This window comes from Prosopis cineraria, unplaced genomic scaffold (assembly GCF_029017545.1).
Source record: "Prosopis cineraria cultivar Desert tree isolate PC_DT_omini unplaced genomic scaffold, ASM2901754v1 PC13, whole genome shotgun sequence".
NCBI classification, from domain to species: domain Eukaryota; kingdom Viridiplantae; phylum Streptophyta; class Magnoliopsida; order Fabales; family Fabaceae; genus Prosopis; species Prosopis cineraria.
The window spans coordinates 4,361,193-4,374,053 of NW_026555344.1; the positions used below are offsets into that span (position 1 = coordinate 4,361,193).

The 12,861-nt window shown below is 33.6% G+C and overlaps 1 protein-coding gene across 2 annotated transcripts; it reads right to left on the reverse strand.

Moving 5' to 3' along the window:
• Window positions 1–5,511: 5,511 nt before the first annotated feature.
• Window positions 5,512–12,613, reverse strand: LOC129290718 (uncharacterized). Of its 2 annotated transcripts, none has more exons than XM_054927612.1 (13): window positions 12,022–12,613; window positions 11,152–11,304; window positions 10,851–11,063; window positions 10,475–10,564; window positions 10,240–10,356; window positions 9,457–9,726; window positions 8,718–8,877; window positions 8,293–8,370; window positions 7,890–7,990; window positions 7,491–7,661; window positions 7,263–7,337; window positions 6,818–6,931; window positions 5,512–6,107 (listed from the first exon to the last, which is right to left on the reverse strand). In XM_054927612.1, exons 1-13 carry the CDS (start codon window positions 12,406–12,408, stop codon window positions 5,772–5,774), a joined length of 2,265 nt encoding a protein of 754 aa, XP_054783587.1. In that variant the 5' UTR covers window positions 12,409–12,613; the 3' UTR covers window positions 5,512–5,771. The 2 variants fall into 2 exon arrangements, with proteins under 2 accessions (XP_054783587.1, XP_054783588.1); XM_054927613.1 differs by lacking the exon at window positions 12,022–12,613 and adding an exon at window positions 11,689–11,835.
• Between the last annotated feature and the right edge of the window lie 248 nt (window positions 12,614–12,861).

The following is a 12,861-nucleotide window of genomic DNA, read 5'->3' on the forward strand; positions in this document are numbered from 1 at the left end:
CATCCGGCTTTACCTTCGGCAAAACATATTGCGTTAATTTATACTCTTTTAATTTAATTATAAAACATTTTGCTCGAAAAAAAAAATTTAATTAGAAAATTTTAATTCATTCCTCTAATTTTTTTTAATACAAGATCATGGTAAAAACTGTACAAAGAGACAAGATTAGGTCAAATCAAAAGTCATAAAACTCTTACAATCAAAAGCAGTCTATCAAATAACAAAATATCAAAATAATCCTTGAAAGCTTGAGAGTCCTGTGGGCTAAAAGATCGGTACATTTATTTGCTTCTTTATAAACATGATCAAATATTATCTCTCAATCTCACATGATAAAATTCCTAATGTTTTTTATAATAGCTAAGAGAGCATGGCTATCAACAAGGTTGCAATCAATGAGAAATAGAGCCTCCATAAAAGCCAAGTAGACATTTACTCTTGTGAGCTTAGCATTCCAACAAAGGTTCAACCCTTCCATTATTCTTAAAAGTTCAGCAACAGTGTTGAGTTGATAGCCAAGATTTTTGGAAAAATCTTTTATCCAATTACCCTTATCATATCTTAGAAGGCCTCCACAAGCAACTACACCATTATAGTTGGCAAACTACATCAAATCTAACCTATCTCATATTTGATGGGTTTCATCTAATTTCATTTCTGGTGTCAATTTCACTCAGAAGATCCACTTTAAATTGAAACTTTAGCTTCATTCCTCCAAAATTATTTTCTCAGTTAAAATGATTCAGGCTATTTTTTAGGCTGAATAAATCCTAGCTACTTTGTCAAGGAGCTCATGTAGTATTGAAATTGCATTCAATGCTCGTTACTCATGATGAGCATCGCGTGCTTCTAGCCTTCTATTTTAATTTAAATTGATTTCTATCATTCATTTAAATTAATTTTTAATATTATATTTATTAATATAAAAATTATAAAAATTTTAAAATTTTAATATATCTTTTTATTACCAATCTAACCAATATGAATTTAATCCAGTAGTCTAATTTAATATTAAATTTTTTTATAGTTTTACAATTTGACAACACACATAGACTCTGTACAGTTTAGATATAATTTAGATAATATAATTTAATATTAAAAAATTTATAAATTTTATAAATTAACTATTTAAATGTATTATAAATAGTCTAAATTTAATATTAAAATTTTTTATATTTTTTATTTTAATAAATATAATATTAAAAATATTTAGAAATTAATTTAAATGGATGATGAAGATCAAATAAGGCTTATTTGAAAGGTCAGAATTGCTTCTGGAACTGATAAGGACTGAATGCGGATGCGTGTAGTGTAATGTAAGGAATACCCCATTGATATCTGACAATTTTTCCTCAAAAAAATTAGATTAAAAAACGAAACATTTGAGTAAAAGGAAAATTTTTAAGGTTATATTTTAATTTATTTAAGATAAAATAAAATGTTAATACATCAACATTGAAGAGTGATCGGAGAAATGTTGCTGGTATATTGCTATATTTTGTACGTTTTGGAAAAGTTAAAGGAGAATATATGATGTGGTTGAAAATGAAAATAACTAGTTTATTTTTTTAAAACTTTTTGACTAAAATACTATTTTGATTTATGGAAATTCTCAAATTATCTTTTTTCCCTACATGAATCCTTCTATTGAAAACAATCTTATTCAAGGTATTATTAGACACTAATATGAACACCTTTCTCAAAAAAAAAAAATTAAACTTTAACTCATTAAGTTGTCACTTGTGAGGGATTAACCTCTAACGTTAGACCTAATATTTATTGATAAATTGATTCTTGTTTCATGTATATGCACATAATGTATGGTATGGGTTTTGTCATAACCCCAAAAAAAAAAAAAAAATTATAATTTCAAGAATAGTTTATTATTATTATTATTATTATTTTGAGTAGATATATCAAGAGGAAATGTTGGTCAGGTGAAAGTTATGCTAACAATTCATTTGTCAGGTGCTGGGCTCGAATCTTGGCAGTGCAGTAAGGAGTTTTATTTTATTTTATTTGTTTTCAGTTTCAGCCTTACTAAATTACCATTCTGCCCTTAAAAAAACATCAGAGGTAAAATCAAAAGCTCAACAGGGCCGCACGCTGGCTCTGTTTTCACTCCTCTCCTTCCTTATTCTCGATTGTTCCAGAACCCGAGCGAGAGCGAGAGGTCTTGCTTTTCAATTTTCATTATCGCCTCCTTCCCCCTTCCTTCGCTGTCATCAACGGGTGTCGGCCGAGATCTGCCGCTGCTGTAACGATTCCGTAGATATTCTTCTTTCTCTTCCCTTAGGTCGCTGTCGGCTTGCTTTGTTCCCTTGATTTGCATCCCTGCCATGCTTGTGTGTCCGTGGGAAGCATTGATCTTCTTCCTTCATTCCTCAATTGCTTCGTTGGTGAGTTGAACCTCACCTGTCTTCCTCTCTGCATCAGTTACGTGTGAGTGTCTAGGTGGTTAAAGATTTTGACTTTTCTTACCTTTTCAGCTGTCATAAATGAATGTGTTGAGAGCAAGTTTTGAGCAAACTAAAGATTGAAGCTTAAGAGGACGATTCTATATATGGCTACTGCTACTTGCTTTATAATGTGTTGCAAACTCATGCTCATATTTAATATAAGAAGCTGTACATATACACGTAAATTACTCGCTAGCTTGCTTGCAAATTTTAGCTTCTTTTCCGAAGATGGAAATATAAATGCATTGATTGACTATTTTAGTTAAGTGGATAGAATAAAGAAACAAGGGTTGTGCTTGGGTGATGTAATAAAAGTGAGGAATTAACATGTTATTTTCCTGAAAATATTAGATTTACGTTATCTCTCCTTGTGATAAGATAAGGAAGATGGAGACAAAATTCTATTTTGCTATTGCTTTAGGAAAAATGTTAAGAAAAATTCATTGAGGAAATTTTGCAGGACTGTGTTGATGAATGGAGAAGTATGATTGGTAGTTTATGGATTAAGTTGTTGCTTTATGGGTTACATTTTGAATGCACATAAAATGTTTGCTAAAAGTTTTGATAGAAAAGTTTTAGTGTAAATTTATTGGATTTACATTTTTAAATAGGAAGTGAAGTTGTTTCTTTATAACTCTAAAGAACTATGGTCAAAAGTTAAACTGAAAAAGGGGGGGATCTATTTGGATATGTTAGGAGAGTTGAAAATATAATTTTAGATATGGTTATTGTGTTGGTCACAAAAGTATTTATATAAATTATAGTAGCGATTGGAAAAAGTAATATATAAATTATGTAGATTTGAGAGCTTAGTTGATTACCGTATTGTTAATATTGGAAAAGAGTTTATCACACTTGAATGAAGGTCATCAAATTGTTTTTTTTTATTTTACATAGGGTGTTTAGAGCTTGGAAGAATTGATTGAAGTCTTAGAGAGTAAATTTCGTACTTGAGAACATTACAGGTAAGTGGATAGCGTCCCAACCGATATTTCATGAAAATGTCTTTTATTCAAATATTATATTTTTATGCAAATCCTTTTTATGACAACAATGTGATTATGAGATGTTTTGTTGATTAAATTATATTATTTCATGAAATTATTTTATCAGAATTGATCATTTTAGTTAATCAGTAAATACAAGTTTGAATTCTAATTGTGGGATTTCAATTTGAAAATTATTGAATTGTTACGGAAAAATAATTCATGCGAGTTCGCCATTGAAAAAGAAAATTTGATTGAATGGTGATCAATTTCTCGCATGTTTAAAAATGGTTTTAAAAAGGAGACTTTATATAGAACATTGGTTGCTAACGGCAGTTCCGTTAGCCATTGGCGCGCCATGGTTCACCTAGTTAGCAGGGTGTGTATAGGAGGTGCTAGCCTCGTGCGATGGCCGACGCACGTGAAATGAAGGTATGGTTATTCGTGAGCATCGTACTCACGTTTGTTTCATGGCCTTGGCTACGTTTGGTTACATACCCTCGTGGACTGTGTGTCTACGTTTGTTTCGTGGTGAGAGCCACGTTTGGTTAGTTATCCTTATGGACTGTGTGTCCACGTTTATTTTTGTGGCGAAAGCCGCGTTTGATTATTTACCTTCGTGGACTGTGTATCCACGTTTGTTAATTGTTCTGATAAGTCCCTATTATATGAATTTGATTATTTGATAATTTTACATCCCTTTAATTTTAAATAGTAAATTATTTATAATTATTGATCTTGTTTATTTGTTTCTTTGCAATCAAGTGATAATACTATTTATTATGATATTTTAATGGTTTGAGATTTTATTTAAAATTTTATAGAATTATTTTATTTTGAAGTTTACCAAATTTTTGTAAAGATCGTTGCCTCTTTAACTACATAATTATTTAAATCCTTTGTTATGTTCAATTATTTATTGTTAGGACGTTATTCACTTGAAAATTATTTTTGGTCTCAGATACCTTAGTTGACACCGATTCTCCGGTTGATCCATGAGAACTCATAGATGTGTTGGGTAAAGAATTGATCGAAATTTCCCTTTTTATGTAACTATCAATGCTTATGTATGTTATTTTGGAGAGGTCTGGTTAGGTGCTCCACATATGTTATGTCTAGGGCTTCTATTTTGGTATATATGTTGTCTATTTGTTGGAAGAGCTAAGCTCCTGACTGACATGATATTCTGTAAATATTTTTGTATTGTAGAGTTTTGAAAGATCCTATTTACAGACAAAGTTTTGTCAAAATTTTTACAATTTTTTTTATTTAGATGATCAATACCAAAAATGTTAAAATATTAATATAAATTTTATTACATTTTAGAAATGAAATGAGTTTAAGATTAGAGGCTTACGGAGATATGTTAAATGTGACAAGTTTCATTCAAAATTCATTTAATTTGATAGATTTAATATTGAAATGTTAACTTTTAGCCTTTGGGATGAATCCAAATGGCATAACATAATTTATGTGATATGTATTGTTAAATTATAAAATTTCGATCAATTGAATTTCAAGAATTCACTAAAGTCAATACATGTCTCCAATCCTAGCAAACTTAATTGTTAATCCAAATTGGTAGAGAGGGACAACTTGGTGTTAGAGAAAGATTTTTTTCATCTTTTTGGTAATATTGATAAGATGTTTTTATAAAAATCATCAATAATCTCACATTTTTTTTCAAAATAAGAACAAAAATATTTTTAATTGATTATATTTTACCCAAAGAAATCAACTTCCATTGTACCTTAGAAACACAATGGACATGAAAAACAAAAAAAACTTTAACAAGACAATCATAAGGCTTGATATGTATTGTACCAATTTTTAAAACATAGATTATCCAAATTTGAGTGAACTTGAATGAATTTCTCATATTAAATAAAATTAAACTTAAAAATTAATATATAATAAGAGAGAACTCAAACTTGATTTATGAAGTTTTTAACAAGTTATATCAGAGTTAAGCTTCGCATTGGACCTATAAATTAAAAAATATATATATTAGAAAACAACTATGCAAAAGAAGAGACTCGAAACCACAAGCACTTGCATGCACATCATAGTTTGAATTGAAGCTTAGTTGAGACGTATCATCCTTTCATTGCACGTCACCTATTTGTTCTCATACCTGTTTCCGGACGATCCTCCCCATTAACAGATAGGGATAAGAAATGAGGTCATAGAAAAGAAGTTCATATAGCTGAGTACGGACGACATAGCAATATATATATATATATATATATACATTGTCAATAATATATTATACATTGATTGTGAACGATACAGAGATTTTCTCCCAAGTTCAACTTGGTAAATGGTGTCACTCGAAGCACTCACAATCGCAGAGCTCGATGCAGCATTTGATTATCTCGAAACAAGCAAGAGCAGCACATAGCTGGGTGCAGACAATAGAGGCCTGGTCATTCATAAAAGAACAAGCCCGGAGCATGCACATGCAACAGCAGGTATCAGCAAGTTTACTGCAACATGTGGCAGTAGCCTTCTCCAACAGCCCTTCTGAAGGTTTCGCTTCTTTTAGTGCCGGCGGGGCGTTCGCTGCTGTTGCTTTGGTGTCACCAAATCCAATACTCAGCCCTCCTAGGAATATTCTCTGGCTTTCAAGTTCCACATTCTGCTGGGTAATTCTGCTGTACGCCTGTTTTGAAGAATTTGAGGAATCAGAGGACAGAGGGTCTGACCTTTTATCTTTTTATAAGTCAAGAATCACCCAAAATTCTATAGGTCCTTGCAATCAGATTCTCCAAGAGACATGGCATATAAATCTTATATATAGGCCAACATCACATGGTGACTTGAAAGAAGTCTCTTCATCAGGCCGGGAAAAAAAAAATGAAGTCTCTTCACATTCCATGATTACATTGAAAAACCTAAGCTAAATTACATACAACTCCCCTAAACTTTGAACCACATACAAATAACCCCCTTAACCTTTAAAACTCAATAATAAACCTCCTTAAGTTTCTAGATTTATACAAATAACCTCTAGCCATTGATTATATATCCCTCAAACTTTATTTTTATGTGCATTTAAGCCCCCAAACTTTGACTGATATACATATAACTTTCCTAAATTTTAAATTATGCATAAATAATTAATGTATAAAATTAATTATATAGAATTATCTACATAAATATAAGAGTTGAGAAGGCTCATTGTAAAGCTTTAAAGGTTAAGGATGTTATATCTAAATCAGTATATGGTTCAAAGTTCTGGGAAATAACGTATAATTTAGCCAAAAACCTAATAGTAACATATGACAAGTTGCACCTGACTTCAAGTTTTTTTCCCCTTTACGAACAGGGGCAGTTGGCCTGGTCTATCTAAAATCTGGGACAAAACTTTACCTTCTGTATCAGGAATGGTTGTGGTGCCTTCTTCCCCCTTTCCTTCTCAGCATTCACAAGAACCGTGCAGGTGTATTCCGAGGGGACTTTGTTTTGTATGCTCATTTTGGAAACCTTTCATCAAGAAATTTGACATTTACAGTTTGTTTGTAATCAGCAAGAGAGAAATATATGTACTATTACCAATTATTCATATTTCAACTAAAAACTGTTACTCAATCGAAATTCAGTTTTAATTTATTGATGAGTTGAAAACAGGAGGGAGAAGACATAAAGCATAGGTGTCGCTTAAGGCTTAACAATGTAAAAAAACGTGAAAAGCATATTCCTAGTTTCAACTAAATGATAGGATATCACCATGAACTTATCCAATCCTCCTCTTTTTAGTTTTATTTTTATTTTTAGGAAAAAATTCCATGAATAGTGAAGTATGAGATTTACAAACCTTCTCCTCCAGCTCTCTACTTGCTAATAACCATGCCTTAGCAGTGACAAAATCTATATGTCTTTTGGCAAGTACCTGATGGAAGTATCGAACAAAAATCAGGCATCGTTTAGCCGTTGTGCATGCTTCCAGGAATAGACTAATTAAAGGAAGTTATACACCGTTCAAATTACTCAGAAACTTGGCAAACTCTCAGGGGAGGGGGTAGCACAAGAGATGAAAGGTTACATTTGTAAGTCGAATATCTTTTTCCCTTCGCACTTTCAAGTCCACTTCAAAGTTGCTCATATCTGCCAAAGTACCTTTTACTTTAATCGAATCAGGAAAGGTTCCATCATATCTTCCTGATATAATCAGCGGACTTTCAAGTGAAAGGTCGGGAATATAAAATGGAAATAACTGCAACCAAAAATAAGAAGGAAAAGGAAAAGAACAGCGCAAGTCACTATATAGAGAAAACTTGGCGGAAAAAAAAAAACAAAAACTACATGGCGAAGACAGATGACTTGAGACACATGTTCCTGAGTAAACAAGAAAACTGAAAAACATGTTGCCAGTTGTAAGTTCAAGAAATCATTATAAATTATTCAGGTTATAACCAGGAGAGTTGTGCTTCTAATAAAGTACCTCCAGTGAATCAAGACCTTCTAAACTTTCCACCATTATATTGGAAGCAATGATTGTCGAAGCAGATCTAAATAACCTCTGCATTCGAAAGTCAATTGAATCTAGACAAGACAAAAATAGAACACGATATTAGTATAACATCAAATATATTAGATTTGGCAATTAACTTTTCTCCCCAAGGACTATACGATGTATCAAATTTTAAGAAAACATGAATACTTGAAATTTGACATTGTTGATACTCCGGGTGACAATTGTAATCAGTAACATAATCATATTGCAGATACAGAAGCAGAGAAACAAAGTTCAGTTGAGGAACGTTCTTTAAAGAAAAGTACGAACTTGAGGGGCAAACTGATTGGAAGCAATAATTGAAGCCTCCATGTTAGGGAAAGACGCTAACCTAGATCAAGAGCAGCGTCATAGTGACCCCTCCCAATTTGTGCTAGCATTTGCAGAAAGTAGTGATTACAATATAAACCTGAAAATTATTCAAATTAAAATTCAGAAGTAAAGCAGTTGGACAAAGCAAATTGCAAAAAGATAGACATATAAAGGAGTGACCAATTACTGACAACTCAAACTTATAAATTTGGTCACATATGCATCAATAAAAGTCACTAGCAACATAATGCACATAGTTGAAGTTTCTCAGCGAAGACATTGAAAGAAATTTCCAACAGGAAAGTATATTGTCAAGCATCAACTACAGGAAATCTGCATTAGTTATGATGCTTCAAGTATTAATATCAGAAGAAATTATCAACTTCAGCTTATCATAAGATGCAATTCTTAAGACTACAAAGAGAAGAAGGGTAGAGCCCTTGCCTATGCCAAAAGTACACATGCGAGGAGTGCAAATTGATTGCCCATTTGTGACGTAGCTTTTAACAAGATTGCAGACCTCTCTTTCATTTTCAACAGCTCCATCAGTAACCAGAAAAATGAGAGGGATTGAATCAGTAGTTTTCTGAAATAGCTTCATTGCCTAAGAAAGAATACAATATTGGATGAGGAGGCTACAGCAACATGAGAACATTAAGAACTCAACAATCAAAATCAATGGACAAGGTCCAAAGCAGGACTTACAACACACGTGATACAATATATACACGATCTATCAGAGCAATCATGCCAGTAATCCACCAAACTTTTATGCCTATGTTCAATATTACCATCACGTTCCAAAGAAATACCGCACATGAAAAGCTAAGGCATATACTTTGTGACAGCAATAAAATATGCATACATTGGTTGTAACTACAACAAATCCCATAGATTCACAAATAAATGCAGAAAGGAAAAATAACACAGAACAAACTAACTGTCATAAAGTTTATTAATGCATGGTGATGGTTTCATGACATCATATAAATAATGAAAATGCAGAAATAAGCGCATGAAATGGTGGCATTTAAATTTTAAGCACCTTTTAGAAGTAAATACATTCATTAGCGCAGTTGAATTATTAAAAAACATAATGAGGAAATATTATAACATAAAAACCATGAAGTGTGGCAGAATTGTCCAAGTATCATTTTGAAAATTTAAACAAAGACAAAAATACCTGAGTTAGGGGAAGCAATATGTTTGTACCACCTTTGGCAATAAACGAAGTATCAATCCATTGGGTAGCATTTAACATTGCTCCTTCTGTTGCAGGTTCCATTGATGATGAGAACAAGTAGAAGTCCTCATTAAAAGCTACAATATTGAATGTATCCTGGGCATTTAGCTGAGAAAGTGATGCCAGAAGTGCATTCTTTGCATTTTCAAGCGGACTCCCTCTCATGCTTGCACTTATATCTATGACAAATACCACATCCCTTCGGAAAGTCTATAAGAGCAAATAAATAAGAACACATTAAAAAAAAAAAATTAAAAATTGGTTAAAGAAACTTTGCTCGCAAACAAGGCAACTTGACACAATAGGTTGTTTTGTTTCCTCAAATGGCTGGATAACAGCACAACAGTGGCTGCATTTCTATACTCATTAATCCTTAAAAGTAATTTGCTTCCGGCATCCATTTTGAAGCTCCATATATTTCTTATTACTATAAACTCATTTGTAAATGCAGCTATATTATTGCTCTACATTAGAATTGTTCCTCTAGATGCATCATGCATTCATACTTAAGAAGCACTACAAGAACAGTGTAATTCACTTCATTTGTCCGTACATGGATAGGGAAGGGATGTAGAGGCATCTTACTTGCAAGTTGCAACATAACCCTACTATGCATTACTAACACATAGACTCATCTTAAATCTTGATAAATGTACTAGAAAGAGCAGAAGTACTTCGAACTTTAAATAAGAAAAAATCAAGTGCGAATTAATTAAAACAAACCTTCCTATTTCGACTATTTCCAGGGTAAAGATGCAAGCAAAATATCTCTCTTTGGTCAACATCACGGAGGAATGGTGATTGTAAGAGCATGCCACCAGATATGTCAGCTGAAGAAACCTGTGATATTCAATGCATTATATATATGGCATTCGGGTCTATTCTTGAACGTCAATGGATAAGAGTTTACATGGAATTTCATTAAAATTTTTTATAGAAGTCTGCTTCTAGGTCTTACCGCATATGAAAAACTGAAGTCTGTAGTTGACCATGCCGGCACTTCTGCTTCATATGAGAAACTCAACTTGCCAAATTGGTGAGTTAGTTCCTGGAAAGTAAAAGAGTCTCTTAGTTCACATCTAATAGAGGCCAAACAGAATTTGAAGGCCTAATATGGTGTTTAGTGCATAAGCATTTTAATTTTTGAGATACGTGGAATGCAAGGGTACTGATAAAATAGTGGAAAACTCAAGAGTTGTATGTGTCCTAATAAGACTGAAAGCTTATTGTTTTATACATCTAAATACTCAAACACGCACAAGGACAGGTTTCTGCTTCCCAGAAATTTGGGATACTAGAATGTCCATTTATGGAATGCCACCTCAATGTTTCACCTTAACAGGATGGCTGCTGCTTTTGCATAACAGTTCAGCTGCGAGACCAGAGTGTACTTTCAAAAAAATCTTCTCTTTCTTTGAACTTTTCTTCTCCACTGGAGTGACGTATGAAGGAAAACTAAAAGGTACACGAACTGAGAGCTGGTCATCATGATATAGCAATTTCTGACACCATCTGATTTTTATTGAAAGACGAGAGCCTCCCCTAACCTGAAAGATGTTATTTTGTATGAGTAAAACTATTAATTGATTAAGTAAATAAATGATGTTAATCTCCGCTGTGCTATTTAGTAATAACCTGTGGAATCTTGACAGTGTATATTTGGCTTTTCAAGAAATATCCATCTTTTGCCTTAGCTGCTTTCCCTACATCTCCTTCATCTTTTGGAGTGATAACTTCAGTTTGATAAGATATTCCACTATCATCAACCTCAAGACCTAGAAGTGAACCCTGTTAGCCACATCATATATTTAACTTGAGAACTCACAAAATAAACTGTAACCCTCAGATAAAAGGACAGTGCAGATATTCATCAAGCAGTTAAACATGAACCAATGATGAGGGAGCCATCAACTTAAGAATAATAGATGAAACAGGAACACAATTTATCAAGCGCGTGATCATAATTAGTTACGCAACATGGAATCGAGAACAACAACGAAGTGAAACCTAAAAGTTATTTGAGTGCAGAATCTTGGAGAATAATGAATTTATACAATGATATGCAAATTAAATTTTAAGTTATGCCCCGAAAACAAAGTTGATAAGAGATTTGATCCTTTTCCCGAAAGAAAAATTGCGGACGCAAATGATTAATGGAAAACAGAGTGATACTTGCATCCTTGAGGGACAAAACTTCAAGTCTAGGACACCATGAAAATAACTATTGCGATAGAATGATAGATTGTTGAGAAGGCAGGATTAACGTAGCAGATGATTCGACAGTTGTATGTTCATTGCAGAGTGGTTGATCAAAATGATGAACTTCAATTAAAGCATTGAGAAGTGGTATAGCTTCCAAGTGGCCGTCATTAACATGACAGACGATGCCGGCCCCATAAAAATATCAATTTAGCAGTCATGATTATTTATTGGAACGACTTTAATAGCATCTATCTCTATCGCTATTGTCTTCATCAGAGCAATACAGTAAACAAGATGTATTACCTGTTCTCCCATTGGTATAGCAATCCGGCAATCACAAATTTTACTCGATCTTACACAATGGACGCGCCATGTTCCGCTAACTGTAACAAATGCCGTATCCAGGGAACACTCAATTTCCACGGCTACTCCGTGCATGTGTAGTGGGATCAACGCCGGCGGTTCACACCGGCCGTGCACGTACGGCTGGTAAGTCCGAATATCCGGATTGTCAACTATATCGGGTTCCGGTACCACCGCGTAACACATCGGTGCGGTCGGTATATACACGTCCGTAGTCTTGGATATCGCCGGCTCCGGTATCGGAGCGGAAAGCGACCCTTTGCCGTAGAAAATTCGCTTCGAGAGCCTCAGTCCGAACTCAACGGAGCTCGAAAATTGTTCGGCCATTTTTGAACTGGAAGTACTACCGCCGGAGAAGAACTTTCCCAGCGGGTGAGTTGTAGAGAAGATTAGAGTAGAATGAAGCTCCAGAAAACAACTAGAGAGGGAGAGGGAGAGAGATAGAATGATGAAATTTTCCAACAAAGTTACCGGAATAGTAAGGTCTGTGAGTTCGGAAGCGCCATTAATAGCAATAAGTGAAAAGACGTTGGAGAAAAGTGAAGAAGAAGAACAGGTAGCTCGTAGCTACTTGTAAGAACCGCACCGGAGGGATCAATCAATTTCATTTTTTATTTATTGTATTTTGAAGAATAATTAACGAAGTAGTAACTTATATTATTGTTTCGATAAAAATAGCCAATAAAATAGAACACGTGTTGCTCGAATGAGGCGTAACCGGAGGAGTGGGCTCTGTGAAGGACAAATATTCAATAAGTGAGGTCTATTCTGATATCGTTA